This window comes from Clytia hemisphaerica, unplaced genomic scaffold (assembly GCF_902728285.1).
Source record: "Clytia hemisphaerica strain Z4C2 unplaced genomic scaffold, Clytia hemisphaerica genome assembly, whole genome shotgun sequence".
NCBI lineage: Eukaryota > Metazoa > Cnidaria > Hydrozoa > Leptothecata > Clytiidae > Clytia > Clytia hemisphaerica.
Genome location: NW_027104293.1, coordinates 742,275 through 764,383, shown reverse-complemented (window position 1 = coordinate 764,383; position 22,109 = coordinate 742,275). Strand labels below are relative to the sequence as shown.

The following is a 22,109-nucleotide window of genomic DNA, read 5'->3' as shown; positions in this document are numbered from 1 at the left end:
TCATAACACGTACTACATAACACATATAATAGTACTAATACTACTAGTATAGTATGTCTGAAACAATTATATTTATACGAATAGTATTATCATGAAAATTTTTAAATAATATTGTCACCCACAAATTTTGACAAAATGATATTGAATGACAAAAATATTGTCAAAATTATGAAATATAAGGCCTCTGAACCAATTTACAGCAAAATGTTTTTTCATACTCAATAGGATGCTAATCATGTGACTGGATATAGATTGACATGTTTTAAAACGATTAAATGCTGCAAGATAGTGGTTTTAGAGATATGAGTATAATTACGTCATTTTTATTAAAAATTCATAATGGTAGGTGGAAAATATTGACACATTTATAAAATACGATCATTTCTACGTTATTATCCATTAAAATTATATTCATACTCAAGGTGATGGAGGGGATATAATGAGATATGATTTAACAATAGCCGTACTATCATTTTCTTGAGAAAGCTCGCTTTTTCAGGCGATGGGAATTGTAATATGTATATTACTTACGTATAACATATAACAGGCATATAACACTAAAAGTGTATTATTGATAATATAAGCTTATTATATGTATGTAATATGTAGCGGTGTTTTCTGGTCTGCATTATACACGACGCAAACTTCGAAAGCACGTGGAAAGCACGTGGTTAGGTTTGAGCGTTTTAAATAGTCATACCTGGATAAAATACCTTAAAATTGATTTTTTCGATAATTTTTAGTGTTTTTAAAACATTTTCTGTTTGAATTACTTTGATCTGAGCTGCCCCGTCACCCCGTGCCCCGTGACCCGTGCCCCGTGACCCGTGTTTCGAACTAGCCGCTTCTCAATCCCATAATGAAGAAAACTAAATTAAACGGAGCACGAGGCTGTTTAAAAAAAGAAACAAGCGAGGTTAAGATGGTCGTGGCTTCTTCGTAAAGACGAAAGACAGATCTGGACTTATTTCGTACTTTCCAGTCTCTTGTTCGTAGTTTTTCTGACTTTCTGGTTCTTTGTGAGTTATTTACTATGTTTTCTAACTTACTGAATGACTTACCGACAGATCGCCACCGGTGGGGTTCGAACCCACTAAATGCAAAGTTCCGATGTTTTGAAACCCAATGCCTTATCCACTGCGCCACGGATTCATGCCGATAGAGCGTTTCTGACGGCTATTTATATTGTACAAACTGCAGACCAGACTGTATTAAGAGAAAATCACAAAAGAGTGCTTGTTTCAAGCTCCAACCCTAACCCTAACTGATAATAACCAAATTCCTAGCCAATCTGATACGTAACCACACCCAAACCACACCCATTCCCAACCCTACCAGGTCGCCTGCAGGTCCTGACACTATTCCCGCATGTCGGATCCGAAAAATAGGTACATGTCTTTCGCCTTTACGAAGAAGCCTTCACCGGTTAAGATAGCGTTAAAAAACTGACCTACAATCTTACCGCCTACTTTCTAACTGCGCAAAAGAGCCGTGGCATAATACCGACTTTTTTCTAACGCCGCAAAAGAGCTGCGGCATTAGTTTAGGTCCTGGACACGATCAATAATATGAGACACCATTGTGGACATCATAAAGTTGTCCAAAAATTTGTTTTGTTAATAAGTTTCTGAATTTTAATTGTCATGGGCCGAAAATTTAACAGAAGTTAGATATTAATACGTTCTTTAAATATTTTTTTTCAAAAAATTAAAAACTTCATTTTTGACAAAGATATGATAAAAAATTAACATTGTTAACATTTTATCAATTCAATGAAAGTCTAAAAAGTCTGAAATCCCCCAAAATGAAAAATAATTTATTGCTATGTTTAATTTAGCCATATATTAAATATTTACAAAATTTATCAGAGCGTTAACAAAATATTGATAAATTTGTAACACTGGTACACTCAGGAAATTACAAAAATGGTTTGCTGCTGTTGGAACCTAGTAAATTAGATTTTAGACAATTTCATGAAAAAGTGAATTTATCAGATAGAAATACAGCTAAAGGGACCTCAAAATGCAGTGGGACCTCAGGATGTCAGGTTTTGAATTAAGTTGAATGGAACTCAAACTTTTCTATTTAAACTAAAAATGACAAACAATATGAATAAAGGGTATAATATTACATAGTAAAAACAAATTGTATTACTTGCTACCCTAAAGGAGCATCCTAAATGAATAAAAAGTCAAAAAAGTTTCAAAGACTTCAACAAAATTTTTGGAATTAATTTTGAATTCTGCAACTCCTTCTAAAAATAAGTTTGTAAAGCGTTATGAAAAATGTTCTTTTAGGACTCTAGAAACATGGTAAAAAAGATGGTTTCTCAAAGTTATTACAATTTCATTTAAATAGACTCCAAAACCACCTAGCGTTTTGAGGTGCCAAACCTAGCGTTTTGAGGTACAAAACAAAAACGCAAAATCTTCTCTTGAATCTCCTTTGAAATTGTAACAAATAACTCTAAATAACTATATAATGAATAAAGAACTATAAATGAATAAAGAATATGAACATTTTTGAAATTTTAACAATACATTTAAAAAGGGACTGCAGAATGCTAGGTAGTTTTCTTGAAAAAAAATCAGTCAATTAAGGAAAGCCTACTTGAAATAATAATGTGATCTGTTGTCCATTGTAAAGTTCTCCACCTTTTCAAGGTCTCCTCTCTCTCGTGAATCTAAATCCTTTTCTTTTAGGACCCACCATTTACTTCTATGCTCAAAATAGTTAAGTTCTGTCTCTCCGCCGTATCCATCGCCAGTTACCAATGCAAAATATCCAAGAAAATTCCCCTTAACTACCTTTACACAATCGCCTCGTTTTAAACCAACTTGCTGCTCATCACTGCTTGAATCATGATCCGCATTATCAACCACCTTTTCAGAGCCACTCATATCGTCATCATCTACATCAGTCAAGTTGTCTTCAATTCCGATGTCATTTTCATCATCTGATTCAAAATGAAGGCTTTTCTTTGAACCATTATCACAAATTGGCTTGATCATTATTGGTTTTGAGCCTGATTCATCTCTGCATGAAAGTTTACTGCATATAGATTTTAAAACATTATGACAACATGGGCATTCTCGAAGCTTACTTGCAGCACAAATATTCTTACCACATGTACATTGATCCTTACACTTAAAGAAAGCTTCAATTTGCTGCTGTTGATTAGATTTCTTATCTTTCTTTAATTGCTCCTTTTTGGCTTTAGCTTCCTTGATTTCTGAAACTTTTTCTAATATTTCTTTCCCCTCCATTGAGCCCTGAACCTGGGTAACTCGAACATTTTCTTTGTTGGGTTTTGGTGTTACTTTGGTCACAGGTAGCAAATTAGGAATTTCCTCTAGTGATAGTGCTTTTTCAGATATTGTTTGATAAGCTTCCATGGCACCATGATATTTATGCTTCCAATAGGCTGCAGAGTCATAACGAACTTGTTTTGGAGATGAAATGGTTACTGAAGAAGATGAAGGTTGTTCAGTATTTTTGGTAATACACAGCTCGGCTCTTGCAAACTTATCTGCTTGCATCCATTCAACACTGAGGCCTTTGCATGAGATGCCAACCTTTTTGCCTGCATTTGTAATTGTCTCATTTGATGCCCACTCTGGCCACAACTCTGCAAGTATCTTCATGAAACCTTCCCTGTTGATTGTCATAAATGGAGAGAAAAGTTCAGACTTAGCACTTCTGTACTCAGAGTGCAACTTTTGATTTATCTGATCAAGGAGCTGGGTAACACCAGTTGTATCAGGAGGGCTGATGAAAAGTCTAATGTTTTTGTTTCTTAAAAATGTCAATACATCACTGTCAAATCGTGAAGAATGACCATCAGATAAAACAACAACAGGTCGTTGAATACTATTCTCATCTAAATAGTGGTCAAACATTTCATAAGCACTCAGAAGTGTACTGTGATCTTGGCTGCCACTGTCATTTGTGGAGATTAAAAGATTGGGAATCTTTTCGACTGCTTCCTTTGGGGCCATATGGGCACTAATACCTTTCCCCTTGAAGATGATATGGCACATAGCTATTTCTCCTCCAAAAGAAACGAAAGGGTGTAAAGTTACACACTCCCTATTTTCTCTTATCATTTTCTGGCAGCTTTCCCCTCGCCCAGCATATGCTAAACCATTTGGAGTACCATCTACTCCATAGTTTACAAACTGGGGAGTTTCATCATGATTGAAAACTCTTGTTGTATCAATATGCCCCTGCCAAACACCAGTTTCTAATTGGACTGCATCAACAAAAATATCAGTTTTTATAAGCTCTTCAGCTAATTCATTCAAATGGTTACAAGCCATTTCTCTTGTGCAATTTAAAGCTCGATTTATTGATACAGTCCCTTGTCTTTTCTTTGTGATCTGCTTTTGATACTTTGAATCCCAACGCCTCCAAAAAGATTTGCTAAGCTTTTTTGTTGTGAGTGCTCGTAGTGCATTTGGGGATAGTTTCTTGATGTTACGTCCGCGAAGGTTTTTGTAGGCATGCTTTCTTACTTCCAGAACATTGAGCATTGTCCTTGTCAACTCTGTTTTGTTCAGTCCTTGGAGGCATCTAAAATATATGAAGTTTAATTATAGAGGATTTCAATGTTTCTTGGAACAAGAAGAGGAACTACAGGAACTTAGGAAAGATTTTCCTTAATTCAGCAGAAATGAAGAGAAAAAGGGATAACTTTCCAAGTCCAGTGTATGTTGACGTTTCGTTTTACATTTAATTATTTCCAAGCTTTAAGAAATATTGCCAATATTGAATCTTACCTATTTTTGTTCTTTATATATTGAACTAGCGACTCTTCTTCCTCTGTGGTGAATATTGAGCAATACTCCTTCTCTTTTCCAGTCTCAATGATACCATCAAGCCGTGCATTTATTGTTCTTAGATCTTTGACTAGTGGAAATTTTCCTGAATTAACTGCAGCCCAGCCACGTTTTTTGTTAACTCTACACCATTCAACTGCCTCCTCAATCTGCTTACTTTTCATGTTTATGTTATCTCTTAAAACACTGCATCTTGATTTGCTGGTGGGTTTCACTCTCAGATTGAAAGGCTTACCCATTTCTTATCTATATTTTCTCAATTCTTTACTCTAGAGGAAGATCAAAACTGCAGTAAGTTAACATATTAAGCTAGATATCCATCTGTCATGCATATTTCTTTACTAAATAGCTAAAAGCAAAGAGAAGAAGGAGAACTCTGATTTCTATTATTCTATTTCAAAGAACTTTTTTAATTTCTATATACCAAAGTTGGGCAAACATAACCCATAAAACAAAATAAAGAAGAAATAATTCATAAACACCTGAATTAAACAGCCTATTAAAAAGGCTGAAATAAATTGAAAGAGGGAAATTGATAGTTGAATTGTGACAAGAATATCCATGTCATTATGTGAAAAAGAAATTGAAAAAAAGATATTCTTATAAAAAAATGTATCTTTAGTTTTATTTACCTAGCATTCTGAGGTTCCTTGACCTAGCATTTTGTGGTGAAATAGAGAAAATTTTAGGCATAAAAGAACCAAACATTTAAAATATACTCAACATTGAAAAAAAAGGTGTTATGCAAAAAATTGTCATTATCTAAGCAAAATTGGCAACATTATTGACTAATATGTGACCTAGCGTTTTGAGGTCCCTAAAGAAAAAAGTATATATTAGAACATTAATTCAAAATGTATGAAAACTGTATCCAAAAAGTTTTCAACCTTTTTGGCATTCAAGCAGGTATATTTTCCAAACACTTTAAAGTGAAAACCAAGTGTCTGGCCAAATTTATCAACTTTGATGGGATCTCAAAAAACACCTAGCATTCTAATGATTGTTGCATGCATTTTGGACATAAAAATGATAAATTTTTAACAATTTTGGCAAAAATTGAACTTAAATCTTAGTGTTGTGTCTCTTTGTGGACGGATTGTAACAGAGTAAGTGGATTTAAATCAGGTAGGTTTAGAAATAAATTGAGTCAGCTAGACGCCATCTTGGCTTCATGGTAGTCTTGCTAGAAGTAAATACGATTCGTGTAAATACGCACGAAATCTCAAATGCTAAACAAAGATGGTAGCCGTAGCTGTGGATATAAACATAACATCCCTCCCTTACTGGATGCCGTCTTGACAAACTCAGCACTGAAAGGCTACGAAAGGAAAACAAACAAAACGAACTGTGAAGGCACAGTGGGGCAAGCAAAGGCAAAACCCTGTGCGACTCTCTGGAGGACCTGAACGGCATAAATCGGGTCTAACCGATAACAGGGATGTAAAAATATAAACTATTTTCCTAGAAATACTAAAAATTTCATGTGTCATAATCTTCCATCCAAGTTGGTTTCTTTCTTGAGCGTTTTAGTTCTGTGCTATTATTAGCACCAAGTTCAACAGTTTCTAAATCACTAATTTCCTCTCTGTATGGGACAGTGTCCATTTCTGATGAATCAGAGTCAGAGTCTGTTTCTGAGTCTGAAGTGAGTTGTGGCATTTCTTCTTCTACCGTCAGTGACGCGATGGTGCTGGGAGTACTGGTTGGCTGTGTTTGACGTGTCGGTGCTGTTGACGACTTGGTAGCAGCTGTGTTTTGAGAAGGGTAATATTCCTTGATGTGTGATGCGTGTCTGCAGTAGGTTTTCTTCCCATTGGATATGGTGATGCCACTGTGATGAACGCGAACAATTTTGTACGGAGTGGTCTCATAGTATGGCTGGGACTTGCTACGTCGACGGAGGTTCTTGCATAAGACAAGTTGCCCAGGCTGAAGGTTGTGATGGTGAGCACGACGTTTCTTGTCGGTGTACGATTTTGTTTGACTTTTGTAGGTGGCGTCCTTTTGAATGACGTGTTGATTTTGGGGTACCGGCTTTGTAAGTGTTGGAAGGTGGCTTCTCGGTGTGTGTTTGTACATTAACGAAGAAGGTGACGCACCTGTAGCAGGGTGAGGTGTGTTGCGGTAGGATAACAAGAATGAGTCGAGTTGCTTCTTCCAGTCTGTACGATTGGCGCTGCATGTTTGAAGGAACTTGCCAAGGGTACGGTTGAATCTTTCCACTTCACCATTTCCTGCTGCATGGTACGGTAAGACTTTACGGTGGTTGATGTTTCTCGACTTGAGGAATTCTTCAAAGTTGGATGCAATGAATTGTGGTCCGTTGTCTGTGACGATTGATTCAGGATACCCAAAGATAGCAAAGGTTGACATCAGCTTTTCAATGATTCGGTCTGATGTGGTGTCTTTGTTGAGAACATGAACAATCGGGTACCTGGAGTGGTAGTCAAGGATTACGAGTAATGTGTTCTGATCTGGAAGCGGTCCTTTGAGATCAATACCGAGTTGCTGCCAAGGTTCTTCTGGTAATGGTGTTGGTTTTAACGGTTCGGCTTTGCTGTGTTTCGGTATGACGATTTGACAGGCATGACATTGTTTGACTAGGTCTTCTACGTGCTGGTTGATCTTTGGCCACCATACGTGATCTCGGAGGTAAAGCTTTGTTCGCACAATACCTTGGTGTCCTTGGTGGGCGATGTCGAGAATTTTCCTTTGTAACGACTGAGGTATGACAATTTGGTTGTTCTTGAGAAGGATGCCATTAGATACAGATAGTTGATCTCTGATCTTACGGAATGGCGTGATGTCTGGGTTGTTGCTCCAGTTGTCTCTGATAACGCTGTTGACTACGGTGGACAAGGTTTGATCTGTGGCTGTCTCCTTTGCAATTTCTGTGATGGAGAGCGATTCTGGGACAGCTTGGCGGGTGATTGTAGCAATGTGATGGTCTGCAGGATTTTCTTGGTCTGCTGTCTTGATGGGGCTACGCGAAAGGATGTCTGCTGCATTCAGTTTACCTGGGATGTACGACATTGTGTAGTGGTATGCTTGGAGTCTGAGTAGCCATCTCTGAATACGTGGTGTTGGACGTTTTGCCTTGGATGTTAGTAGTGACAGAAATGCTAAACAAAGATGGTAGCCGTAGCTGTGGATATAAACATAACACTTAGCAAGGAAAAAATATAAGATATCAAGTTTTAAGTCAATTTTGGGCAATTTTTAGGTTTTAAATCAGGCTTCCAAAACTTTAAATTAGTGAAACTAAATTGCAGAAATGTATTTTATAAGATATGCGGATGCAACGTTTCAGGATAATAGAATATGAAAATTTGTAATTTTTAAGTACTCTAGATTTGGAGTAAACGCTGTTATAGTGTTTCACGTTAGTTCTGTTTAGTATTTTGTTAATATTTTATCAGTATTTTTGTTAATATTGGTGTTTGATTTATTCTAGGGTGTTTTTAATTAGGTTGTAGATCAGCTTCTTGAGTATTTTGAAAGTCATAATTAAGTATCCTTTAAGTGGCAAAGACTAATAAAACTATAATAACAGAAAGTATATTGTTAAAATATTATCTTCTTTTCTATTGTCTGTTAACATTTTATCATTTGAATTCTATCTTTTTCTGATTTCGCTCCATTGATACTCAAGATTTTGTTAATATGCAAACAATAGGTCATTTTTTAACCATTTATGTCAATTTTGATAATATTTTAACACACTACTTAAACTTAATTAGTGTAATATTTACAAGTACATTATATACTAGTTTTGGTTAAGTTTTTATCTATTTTTGTTCAAGTTATTCGAAATTGTAGTTCTGCGTATAGTTTAAAGAGATATGTATCAAAACAAAGAGTTAAAAATAAACGACCCAAATTTTAACAGTTTCCAACAAATTTATGATAAAAATTACCAAGTTTTGAACTTCAATCTGTTAAAAAATTATCATTTCATTGTTTTTGAGCCTGAAACCTGTCAAATTTGATAAAAAATTATCATATTTTTGGTCTGTCCGAAGGATTTTCAATTTCAAGGTCAAATTAAAGTTTTAGACTATTTTTTATCATTTCCAAAAAATAGACCTTGTTAATTTTTTATCATTTTTATGTCATCACTTTAGGTGTTAATAAGTTGTCTTGATTTGATCATTGTGACACAGGATCTCAACAGTGTTAAAGATGTATCAATTTTTGAAGATAACATATCCACTGATATTTGTCAATATTCACTATGTTCAAATAATTGATAAAAGTTTAACACATGGTATCAATGTCCACAAGTAGGCCAAAATTGGTCTCATATTATTGATCGTGTCCTCCTGGTTGCGATTCCGTAAAATAGATATTTACAACCAATCGGAACGCGTCTTATATATGTTCATCTCAACTGCGTTTCTACTGGTTTTCAGGGCGATTCCCCCCGTTTCCATATTGTTTCCACCCGTTTCTCTGACGACCCTCGACATGGCCCGAGAATTCTCGGGCCTCTTCGGGCCATGTTCGGGCCGGGAGTCCCTATCAATTCTTTTGGCCCGAACATGACCCGAGTCATTCGGGCCATGTTCGGGCCATGTTAAATGTTAAATTGATTCAGCATGTCCAGTCAAACAAAATAGTACAAAATAAGATTTGTCTGTTTTGTTTATATCGCTCAAAAAAACTTTACGAGCTTCCCATGGACACGCTTCAGTTTAAAACCAGGACCAGTTTACTAGCAAATATTTCCACCCTAAGTATATTTATAACTATGTTTTCATACCAAATAAGACATTTAATATTTATATGAATTTACAACATTCATATATTTAATATAATTAAGAGAAACCAAGTTTTTCTCAAAGAAAATGTTAAAAAAATTCAGTCCTGAAATTTATACACGCCTGTTTAAATCATGTTTTCAAAAATTGGCCCGAGTGTGGCCCGTGCGTGGCCCGCGTGTGGCAAATTCTCGGGCCATATTCGGGCTTTACGCGAATTCCAATAAAAGTTTTGGCCCGAGAATTCTCGGGCCATGTCGAGGGTCGTTTTCTCTGACGTTTCACGTTTTAGTTATTACGAAAATAAGTTCCCTTAAGGTAGTTATTGAGTTTGAGAATAAGTCTGTGTACTGTCATTTATGTACTAATAAAACATATTACAGTATCAGTGAGAATGATTATTTGATTTGTTTTGATTAATTGCTATTAATGAAAAAAAGGAAAGGTGAAACCTTGATCAGATTGTGATGCTTCAAGATGTTCCAAATCTTTATATAATAGTTATATTTTTCGTGATTTTATGATGTCTACTGTTTTTTAAAGGTTATTTAGGAGTTGGATTTAGTTTCATCAATTAGTTAAACCAGGCCAACCAGGGTTTATTTCAATCGAACTAAGTAAGGCGGCAATCGAAAAATAGTTATGTTCGTGTCAGTTCGCGTTGAAGAAGGTCTCAAAAATTGATGTGGACGGGTGGGCAGAAAATTTTCCCGGTTTTTGAAATATCGTCTGAAACTCTCCTTGAAACTCTGAAACTCTCCCCAAAGAAAAAGTTATACATTTGAAGAACAAGTTGTAACTCCTAGATTTTTCCTACTTTTTTTTTTTGCATCTCTGCACCGGATATCAGTGAAGAATATGAAGCGGGTGGACGGCGCGAACCGAACAATCTTTCGATGGCTACCTAATCAAACAAGTTTTTTAGTTGAACTTTGTTGACCTCGATACACCTTTCCCGATTTTTTCCACAGTCTTTGCACTCCATCGTTTTATTTAAAGGAGATAAACAAACCCAATTTTTCTTGCGTTTCCTTAGGGAAGAGAGGTTTTTGGCCTTTTTTCTCAACTTTTATGGCATATAATTTTTGCAATCTTAAGTATGTTTTTACATTTTATGATACTAAATAATAATACTCTTGGAATTTCTTTCGAAACGAAAACTGGGACATTAAAAATATAAGACAAAATATCACTTCCCTAAACAAACTCAGGAAAAAAACGCGTTTGTTTACTTTCAGTTTATTTTTAACACAACGGTGGAACTCACATGTTTCCTGGCAAAATCTGAATTATGGGAAAGGTGTATCGAACTTTGTCGGCTGATTAGTGCCAGACTGTCTTACATCGAAACAGTTTGATTTGGGAGCAATTGTACGATGGTTCATCAAACATAAGGATTTTCAAATTTTGTCGCGTACGGGACACACAAAGTGTGAAATATCCGAAACAAGAAAAATACATATGCTAAAATTTTTAGTGTATTTGATACATACATAAGAGTGACTTCAGGGAATACAAAACATTTTTTGTACATATTACTAACTTTAAGTATTTCACTCTGTCCCGTACAGTACGGGACAAGTGTGATTTTTTTTCAGCATGATGAGCGTCTCAGCGCAAATTTGGTTTAAAAAAATAATTTCTTTTCAAATAAAAGTGTCTGAAAAGTATGACACATACATAGGTAGTAACCTAAAAGAAAAAAAAAACTAATTTTGGGCAGAATTTCTTTCCTCATTGATATTTGAAGCAGTGTAATTGGAGTTATTGCGTACGGGACAAAAACTTGGACTGCTGTGATAAAGGTGCATAGGCCTTCACAAACTGAAAATGTGAGATTAATTTTTTTTCTGAAGTAATTTTTTAAATAGTATACAGACAGGAAAATGCATAGCAGGGTATGTAAATTTGTCAGGAAAGGTGCATTGAACTTTTAAAAACTGCATATATTGCTATCGCGTACGGGACAAATATTGAGCAAAATACAAAAAATTCCCATTAAAGATATAATCACCTGGCATTTTTTTGCTTGTTCCAGCAAAACAACCCCATTACACTAATTTTTGGCCAAAAAAAGTTTACTCATCTCACAGTGAGCTCAAATAATCTGGAAAACCGCGTCATTTTTCATTTTGGAACAAATTTGCGCAAATCAACCACAATTAGTACAAGGAGAGTTCGACACTAAATAATTGGACCACAATATTGCGAAAGACATTGTCAGTATATATAATATTCAATTAAAGTTTGATTATCATTAGCAAACTTTAATCGGTTGGCAAAGTTTAATTAAGTTTTTTCAACAAATTTTGACTAAAAATTTAATTTAATTTAAATTTCGATTGATAAATAAAGTCTGGAGAATGGCGGTTATAGCGGAACTCTCATTGATTGTAGTAAATGTACTAATCATACTTAAATTGCATTATCATTATCAAATTTTCAACACAATTCTTCCCCCCTGAGCTTAGGGGGGCGCTTAACCATTTTTTACTTGATTGGGGCTGTATTTTTCAAAGAATACTGGGGGCTAGCTTTCTAGGGGGGCTGCATGCTTTGTAATAGAGCTGGGGGCAGAACTGATAGGTTATATATATCTTTAAATTATGTTAAAAATCTATGCTGTAGGGAAGGTTTTAATCCTCTTAAAAAAATTCTTTGATATTTTAGTCTTTGAAGGCGAGGGCTATGTTTCTATAATTTACCCGGGGGCTTTTTTCCTTAGCCCCCCCCTGGAAAATGCTGGGAGCTGGACCCTTCTGCACACTATGAAATTTTTTTTCAAAAGTTCGACTAATCAAATTCAAAAAGTAATTAACATTTGTGTTTGTATCCCAAGAATAAGGTGAATTTTTTGAGTTAGAAAAGGATAGTCAGATCAACACATCTCCATTCAGTGAAGGAAAATTTTTAACAGTCTTCATAAATTTGGTATCTTCTATACTAGTTCTTAACCATACAGGCTAAAATTATACAACCATGAAAAACGAAATGATCTAATTAATAGTCAGGTAAGTAGGGGTTTTTTTATTTAGAGCTGGGTAATTTATTAAATATGCTACTTTTGATTTAGCTTTAAAAATTTCCAATCAGGTCAGATAATTAACTTTTTACTTCTTACTCAAGTAAGTAATGATTGTTCTCACTTTAGCCTGTATAATTGAGTACCAGAGTTTGAAAGAGGCTTTATAAATAAGGACTTCATTTGAAATTCCTCCTTCATGGTGGAGTGAAGATGTGGCAAATAAAATTAAATGCTGATCTGACTGCATGAAATCTTTGTTTTTAATAAATTGTGGAGGTTTTTCTCAGGAGTATGGTCACTCCTCTGGCAGAATGTACTCTGCATTCATAGCGACAGCTAATTGCTAGTATTATAAAAAAATATTTGTGATATGATTTAAATGAATTGGTAAGTGGCGTGAGAATGAAATTTCGCAATAACAACAAAATGACAGCGATTTTAAATGACCACAGAGTAAATGTTTATACAATTGTCTGACAAAAAAAATAACAAGTAGCTTAGCAACAAGACAACAGAAGTATCAAGTATCCTATCTTACATATTCTAAAGCATTACACGCTTAACTTTAGAAGTGTTTTATTTTATTTTAGTATGTATACTTCATACCCCCTCGGTTAGCATGAATGGGTATTTTCGGTTGCGGGAATGTGTGAAAATTGATCTTTATTAAATATCTTTTTATGACTTCAATAATGAGTTTTAAAGTTATTTTGTTTTGCTACAGTTTGATCTTTTTTTGAATAATTTGAAGTTATTGAAGTTGAGCCCAGTGCATTGCGTACGTTCGTCTTTATCAGAATATATTATAAAAGTTTTGTTTGATTCAAATTCTGCAAATTTTATCTTTCCTTATAACTTAAGTTCTATTTGTCCAATGAGAACACCCCTGTTTAGCTAATCTCTTTGAATCCTGCTGTAGCATCTTTTACCCAAAGATAATAACTGACATATTGTGTTGCACGCACACTTTTTATTTAAGAATGCCAAAGCCTTGGTGTTCTCGACTTTTTAGACTTAAGCTTAAAAACATGATTTTAACATGCTCTTTTTTATGCGTATTATGCGAGTATTTAGAGTAACTTTTGAAGAAATATGTTCTAAGTGCCCATTAAGGTTCTTATTATTCTGACCCCGAAGCCTTATGGTTAAGTAAAATGTCTTCTTATATCGAAAAAAAAATGTGCTTATAACAAATTATAAAGGTATACAGTAATCGGAAACCACAGGCTATGTTATTATAGCCTATTAGAGTCTTTTGTTCCATCTTGTGAAATGAAAATATTGGAATAGCAATGTATATGAAATTCTGTTTGTTTGTTCGCTTTCTAAAGAAAACCACAGAATATCCTAATGTCTTACTATACGTTTTTCTTATGAAAACATCCAAAGATTTTGAAACTTCCCGATTTTTTGGGTTTTAAGGCTAAAAGTATTTTTGACATCTCTTATTTTCGCCATTTTGTAAGTGTTTTTGCTTTTAGAGTCAGCAACACCTTGAAATGTTCTTAATTTGTTCTTTGTATTTTAATAATTGAAGCCTTATCTTCTTATAATGTTTGTTCTTATAAAAGAGAAATTTCTTGTAAGACCAAGAAACTACTTAGAATAAAACAGACCTTATTTTGAATAAAATTTCTTAATGAGGGTCCCGTGGTATGACTATAATTGACTAGAGTCTGTTTATAATGCAAACAAGATCTTTCGAATCTTTGAACTTTCACTTTTTCTATTCTGATAAAAAGGCTGTTAAGTGTGTTAATTTTAATATCTACTGTTTTGTCTATTTGCAAGTTTCTTTAAAAAAATAAAATAAAATGGCATCACGATTGAATTTTCAACAGAAAATCACTGCATTGAAATCGAAGAATATCGATCCATCAAAATGCACCCAACGAACATCATTGTATGAGCAAATATTGAAAAATCCAAAATCCACCATCGACAAACAAAACCGAAAGTTCAACCTCGGGAATGGTCAGCTATTTACCGACCCTATTCTCGCCGCTGATCAGCTTCTCTTAAGAGAATATGCTGATTCAGCACTATTCGACACCAATCGCCACGACCCTATATATATTCCCCCAGTTTTTCAATCACACCAATACGCAAAGAAGGATTCAACCGTGCATCTCCTCAACTACGATGTTGACATAAACACTCTCAAGAAATGTTTGGATAATTTGAAGAAGGATTCGCCAGCCTTTTGGTTTACGGGAGAACTTCAAGCTTTCTATGATCTCCAATTAAACAACTCTGGCGGTAATGAAATCAACGCAAAAGAATTCTATAATTGGATCTTCAATGTCCAAATCATTTATCTTTTGAGGGAAGAAATTGCCAATCAACCGATCCAAAGTTATTTCAGAATGTTATTTCTATCACTCTCAAATTTTTTCTTCCGTCAACCAATTACAACCGACCTGACTTTACCATCAACAACAGAGGATAACAACAAATTCATCCAAGCATGTATTCAGGAATTGGCTTCAAAATCACCAGGATCAAAACTGGAACAAACTCTCAAAAAGGTAACTATAAATTTCGATTGTCCCGCAACAGACCCAAAACGCCTATTTTCATCTGTCCCGCTTTGCACCTAAACTAGAAATATGACACACCCATTCACTGTCCCGCTTCGTACCCAAACTAGAATAACGCCACACCCATCCACTATCCCGATTCGTACCCAAATCGGAAATACACAACGCCCATCCACTGTCCCGCTTTGCACCTAAACTAGAAATACACCACATCCATCCACTGTCCCGATTCGTACCCAAATTAGAATAACGTCACACCCCTCCACTGTCCCGATTTGTACTCGAACTAAAATAACGCCACATCCATCCACTGTCCCACTTCGTACCCAAACTAAAAATAAGCCACACCCATTCACTGTCCCATTTCGTATCCAAACTAGAAATACACCTCATCCATCAACTGTCCCGCTTCGTACCCAAATCGGAATTACACCACACCCATCCACTGTCCCGCTTCGTATCCAAACTAGAAATGCACCACACCCATCCACCTACACCCATCAACTTTCCCGCTTCGTACCCAAGTCAGAAATACACCACACCCATTTACTGTCCCGCTTTGTATCCAAACTAGAAATACACCACACCCATCCACTGTCCCGCTTTGTATCTAAACTAGAATAACGCCACACCCATTCACTGTCCTGCTTCGTACCCAAACTAGAAATACACCACATCCATCAACTTTCCCGCTTCGTACCCAAATCGGAATTACACCACACCCATCCACTGTCAAAAGAAGAGAAGAACAGTATAAATCTTGGCAAAGGGGTCAGTTCACCAATTTTCAACCAAATTAGGAAATTCTTATTTGGCTGAAGCTGTGGTATGTCCAACCACTACTAGTACTTATATGTATTTCTAAACAATCTTCCCGTGTGTTTGTCTGTTACTTTTAGAGGATTTTAGCTTTATGCTATCAAATTACTGTTAGTTAGACCATGTTCAGACGTCATAGATTTGAATCGCTTTGGTATGGTTTTTGTAACGAAAGAGATGAGCTCTGTTCGATATGTTTTACTTTGTAACGTCTACCTTTTTGACGTTTTGAATTTTGACGTTCACACAGTGTTTCGGAGCGTTTTGTTTTGGAGCAAAATGGATCCGTAACGTCTGAACATAGGACTGAAAAATAGGTGCATATGAGTACTCTTTTGAAAAAGGGAAAGATTACCACTGAAATGAGGTTGATAGACAAATGTCATTTAGTTGAGATAATTCGTATTATCTATTTCGCTCACTGCCAAATACGAGTATACTCGTAGAAGGGTAGAAGGGTCAGAATAACGGTAGTTTTTGAAAGAGTATGTAGCTTTGACACAGAAATATCTTCTTTTCTTTCACATTTTTAATATCGATGTCAAATTCTGCGTCGATTGGTATACAATTTCGATTTAAAGTTATTTGAGGATTAATTGAAAATTAAAATAAGAAAGGAACCTTCTGTGCTCTGGAGGTGGAGTATGCACAATATTTGCATGAGACAATCACGGCAAAAAGTAACAGACGTTAAATCGCGATAAAAAAAACAGTTTTCGTCTAACAGGCTACTGGATGATGTGATATTTTATAAAAGATATTGCGGTCTTTTACGCGAAGAAGAGTTTTGTACTTGACAAAATGAAAAAAATTCCAGTTAATTCTAGCTTGAAGGGAAATTCCAGGGACAATCACGGCAAAAAGTAACAGACGTTAAATCGCGATAAAAAAACGGTTTTCGTCTAACAGGCTACTGGATGATGTGATATTTTATAAAAGATATTGCGGTCTTTTACGCGAAGAAGAGTTTTGTACTTGACAAAATGAAAAAAATTCCAGTTAATTCTAGCTTGAAGGGAAATTCCAGGGACAATCACGGCAAAAAGTAACAGACGTTAAATCGCGATAAAAAAAACGGTTTTCGTCTAACAGGCTACTGGATGATGTGATATTTTATAAAAGATATTGCGGTCTTTTACGCGAAGAAGAGTTTTGTACTTGACAAAATGAAAAAAATTCCAGTTAATTCTAGCTTGAAGGGAAATTCCGATGAAATATTATAGACCCGGACGATTTGGAATCACTCTAACTTAGTTTTAACTCTGAGTTTTAACGCTAGACTTTAAACTTATGACCCTAGGATCTGAGAATCCAAAAGTTTAAAGGTCTAATAAGGCTCAGAAATAAGCCTGGCAGTCTACAGATAAACTCCTCCCAAATTGTGAAATATTTGGTTACATTTAACAAAAAGCCCAAAAGCGACTTTCGCCCGATCTTCAAATTTCGAAAAACGATAGAACCACTGAAATTCTAAAAGATTTTGGACACAGATTGTAACTCAACCGAATTATTTAGAAAACAATCAAACTTAACAAAGTTAAAAAGTTGAAAAATCATTTTTCAATTTTTTTGTCAATATAAATAAATCGGCTATATTCAATTTAATTTGAAAAATTTGCTAATATCTATCCATCTCTTTCAAAATCTAAAACCATTTTAGGGCCATTACCAAAACTTATCAAGATAGAAATTCAAAAAACATTTTACAAGTTTGTTAATTAATTTTCCTTCCACAAAAAAAGCTCAAAAACTTTATGTTATGCACGAAAAAAGCTAACTCGATAAAAGTTTTGTGAAAAATGAAATTGATATAGCTAAATGGAAAAACTTTTGCGAAAAAAAAATTCTAGTTTATTGTTACTCGGAAATCCTTTTTTGAAAATCAAAAATCGAATTTTGCAGCGCTTTCATTCTATGCAACTTGCCAAACTAAGTGTAACAGTCAATGGGTAGGGCGCAATTCCAGTTTTGGTACGAAACAGGACAGTGGATGGGTATGGCATAATCCTAGTTTTGGTGCGAAGCGGGACAGTGAATGGATGTGACAAAATTCTAGTTTGAGTACGAAGCGGGACAATGGATGTGTGTAGCATAATTCTAGTTTGGGTGCGAAGTGGTACAATTGATGGGTGTGGTGTATTTCCGATTTGGGTGCGAAGCGGGACAGTGGATGGGCGTTGTGTATTTCCGATTTGGGTGCGAAGTAGGACAGTGGATGGGTGTGGCGTAATTCTAGTTTAGGTACGAAGTGGGACAGTTGATGGGTGTGGTGTATGTCTAGTTTGGGTACGAAGCGGGATAGTAGATGGGTGTGGCGTAATTCTAGTTTGGGTACGAAGCGGGACAGTTGATGGGTGTTGTATAATTCTTGTTTTGGGTACGAGGCAGTACAGTCAAAAATCGTCGTCTTGGGCGTAACGCAGGACAGTCGGAAATAGTGACAGATAATTTTTTGGTCTCTAAAATTGATGAAGGGCAGGAAGCGGGACAGTCGCTCTCACTGTCCGGGCTATACCTATAAGTACAACGCTAAGCCGACCTTATCCGGAAAACTGCTGTAACAATCCTTTATACTAGCAGAGACCCCTGTTTGTAATAAAATCTCTCAAATTGCGTTATATACTTTTTAAAAAATCTCATTTTATTTCCAGACGTTAAGAGACGCTAAAAAAGCAGTCAAAAACTTGGTCGAACAAAACCAACCATCCCATCATACAATAAAATGGCTTTTCGGATTAGTGCTATCGGAGCTCGGTGAAAAAGGAGAACACTTATTCTTTAGTAAACTCGATTCCCTCAAAGACGACCCTGTTCTTGAAGATACTGTGATTCTCAGTTCCATCAACTTTCTCACCAATGTCCAAAAGAAAATGCATCAGGAGATTGATGTCCTTATTTTCTCGTGGACCAGGAAATTAATCATAGGCGTTGAAATCAAACGGACACTTACTGGAAAAGCTTTTGACCAGTTGGATAAATACCATAAATTGATAGAGGAGAAATTGAGTGATCAGTTAGGACATGGCTGGACTTATCATCCAGTCATATGTGTTGAAAGGGATGACCTTTTCTTCAACAATCAACATTACATTGATCAAGAAACAGATTTGAAATGTTGGTTATCCACCGTGTTGGCAAAATATCCGACCGTTCCCTCTCTCATCCCAGCATTAAACAAAGTTAAAGATCTCCTAAGAATCGTTGTGTTTGCCATTCATGCTTCAAAAACAGCACCCATTACCACATCAAACTGGGTGGAGTATATCTCGCAAGCCATCGATACCGTCTGCACTACTGACAACATACTCTTTTACAGTCAGCGCCAACTTCCCATCATGAAGACAGCCACTTCTGAATTCAATAAGATCCTCTTTTATGCCCCTTACGGATGCGGCAAGTCTTTCATCCTTCAGGAGAAAGCAAAACAATTGAGTGGAATGACGGAATACAAAGGACGTGTTATGTATGTCATTGAAAAGACTGATGATTTAGAAACCCTTCTTGAGTGGAGATTGAAAGACGAATTGGGAAACGAACATGGAGTTGACGTCTATGGATACAGATGTTACGTAAGTTGTATTTTGAGTCTAATTTTGAATATTTTTGAAAACTAACCAAATAAAAACAATATGAAAAAATTCTAGTTTTTAAGAGGTTTTCAACAATTCATAATTTGCTTTTTCCATTATCTTTTTCCAAAAAAAATACCGTTCAAATTTGCTGCAAGAGTGAGAAAAATTTTACTGTTTCTATATGAACATACGTGAACATTTTAATCAAAAATGAAAAAAAAAAATAATAGTGCACTGTTGTGATCTTTTCCTTCTAATGTTACTGATATTGTTAAAAAAAGTTAGAAACGCGCGAATGTTCGATTTGGTCGTTCACTTTTCCGTGGCAGATTTTCCGTAGATTTTTTGCAACCTCGCATAATTTGACTCTACTTTTGAAGAGAATTACTTAAAACAAAATTTTTCTTTCCTTTCAAACAGTTCGGTTATGAAGAGGAGAATAAAGAGGAAACTGAAAAGCTGATGAAGAGGATTCGAACAAGAAACATCAACGCATTATTCATCGATGAGTGTGATATTTCCGATAATCAACTGAAAGAAATGATAACGAAAGTCAAACAAGACGTTGATGTGATTTGGATTGCATCAAATGGATACGGTCATCGGGAAATTTTATCAAGTTATGAAGTTCTTTCGATGTATGACGATTTCATGAAATATGAACTTGACGTGAATTTAAGAAACTGCAAAAGTATAGTAAAAGAGGCATTAAGCTTTGAAGAAAGAGAAGGTTCGACATATAAAGAAGGTTTAGTACTTCCACCACCGAATCATCCTAATGGAAAACAACCCTACCATTCCGACTCATTTGAAAACGGCATCACAGAAATGAGAAAGATCACGAACGATGGAGTGCTAGTGATATCTGATATTCTATACGAGAAGGATGATCTTCAAACATTGGACAAGATGAAATTGAAATGGAAAAGGTATGGGCAAGATGAAAACGATTTTAATGGAGGTGAAAGTCCATATCAACATCTCGTAGACAAAAACATTTTATTGATTAACGACTATGAACTTATTTCCGGTTTCGAATGGAATAACATCATCCTCATCATAAAAAGAATAAGAGGAGTTGTTGCTCACCATCCAAGTAATCGGATCATGAGATGCACGACAAATCTCATGATTGTTGAACAAAGACGAATTTTCTTCAGATGAAACCGATAGTGATCTTCAGATGATTAAGTTTTACCAAAATCTTAAAACATAAAAATCACGGTTTTGATATCTGATTTTTCATATCTTGTTCACAATATTAAATTAATTGTCTTTTGTGTTTTATTTGAATTTCATGAAAAATCTAGAATCTTTTCTCACAGTCTTTCTCGATGTGGACGAAATATCCTCAACAGCCGAAAATTAGCGGTAAAACTTATGATGGTACTAAATAATATGTTTCAAAATTTCTACCTAAATTTTTACAATATTTTTGAGGTTACTTAATCAATAATCCATGTTAGATGGCCCGTCCATGCTTTCGGCATTTTGTCTTATAACATTTACTTCGATAAACCCTTTGTCAATTTATTCATTTTTTAAAACTACTTTTAGCTTTAATAGACTAATTTTATAACCCATATCATTTCTCTTGTACACTTATATAATAGCAAAAGCACCGTTATGTGTTTTTATTTAAGAGAAATTTTTCAAATATTAACGGTATTGCTATTTAACTTTTCATATTTTAACTAAGGAAAGAAAACAAATAAACCACCCAAAAAGATCTTGTTCACATATAAAACGGCAGTATTCTCTCACAGGTTTTTTTATAAGAACATCCAAAATTTTGAAGCTTTCGATCAATTAAAAGAACATTGTCATGGAAAATGCTCAATACGGCTCCAAATCCAAATATATCAGAATTTATTTTTCTTTAAAAAAAGTGGCCTTCGGAAGTTCTGAACACTTCATATTACCCTGGAAATATTTTTCAAATTTTCTTAGTTTTACCAATTTGTAAATATTTTTGTTTAACTTCCTTTAAAATTGACTGCTTCATAGTCCATTAAAAGCTTTAAAACCTTTTTAACTTGTTTTTGATATTAAGGCCATCGAAGTTTTTTATTGATGCCATTAATCTCATATAGTTTGTTTTATAAGAAATGTGTAATTGAGATTCTGAGATAATCACTATTTTTGTTTGGGCAATGTAAAGAGTTAACTTAAATTTTAATATACCTTAAAAGAAAGAAATTTTGACGGGAACTAATTTGGCATATTCGGCAGATTTCCCGTCAATTTTTTTTTTTTGTAATCCTCCATTTTAACCCTTTTGATCCGAACATAATTTTGGTATTTTAGCGTTCCTTGACACCTAAGCGAATGCTTCTATTTTCATTGAAAGTAGCAAGACGGACGTCTACAGGGAAGGCGACTGGGTATATAATGCGAGGTTGAACTCTAATCTCTACCCGGATAGTGGGCTAGAAAGGTTTTTCCAAATAAAAAAGATAGAAAATAATTTTCAAAAATTTATTTTTAGAGGTGTCGCAAAATCGGAACGTAAAGAGGGGCTGAGATGTGAAGATAAACCGTCTATCTATATATGA

At 35.1% G+C, this 22,109-nt stretch overlaps 2 protein-coding genes across 2 annotated transcripts; one reads left to right on the top strand and one right to left on the bottom strand.

Annotated features, from left to right (window-relative positions):
* Positions 1-2,606: 2,606 nt before the first annotated feature.
* On the bottom strand, positions 2,607-5,213 carry LOC136817176 (uncharacterized). Its single transcript, XM_067073512.1, has 2 exons — positions 4,779-5,213; positions 2,607-4,572 (listed from the first exon to the last, which is right to left on the bottom strand). The coding sequence occupies exons 1-2, from the start codon at positions 5,075-5,077 to the stop codon at positions 2,607-2,609; spliced, it is 2,265 nt and encodes a 754-aa protein (XP_066929613.1). The 5' UTR covers positions 5,078-5,213.
* A 9,204-nt stretch (positions 5,214-14,417) lies between these two features.
* LOC136817149 (uncharacterized) lies at positions 14,418-21,258 on the top strand. Its single transcript, XM_067073484.1, has 3 exons — positions 14,418-15,151; positions 18,634-19,551; positions 19,975-21,258. The coding sequence occupies exons 1-3, from the start codon at positions 14,438-14,440 to the stop codon at positions 20,716-20,718; spliced, it is 2,376 nt and encodes a 791-aa protein (XP_066929585.1). The 5' UTR covers positions 14,418-14,437; the 3' UTR covers positions 20,719-21,258.
* The last annotated feature ends 851 nt before the right edge of the window (positions 21,259-22,109 follow it).

Excerpts from the sequence above, each read along its gene's own strand:
- LOC136817149 (XM_067073484.1), top strand. The coding sequence starts at position 14,438 with ATGGCATCACGATTGAATTTTCAACAGAAAATCACTGCATTGAAATCG. Across the intron at positions 15,152-18,633 it reads TGGAACAAACTCTCAAAAAG|ACGTTAAGAGACGCTAAAAA; the intron begins GTAACTATAAAT and ends TTTTATTTCCAG. Across the intron at positions 19,552-19,974 it reads TCTATGGATACAGATGTTAC|TTCGGTTATGAAGAGGAGAA; the intron begins GTAAGTTGTATT and ends CCTTTCAAACAG.
- LOC136817176 (XM_067073512.1), bottom strand. The coding sequence starts at position 5,077 with ATGGGTAAGCCTTTCAATCTGAGAGTGAAACCCACCAGCAAATCAAGA. Across the intron at positions 4,573-4,778 it reads TATATAAAGAACAAAAATAG|ATGCCTCCAAGGACTGAACA; the intron begins GTAAGATTCAAT and ends CATATATTTTAG.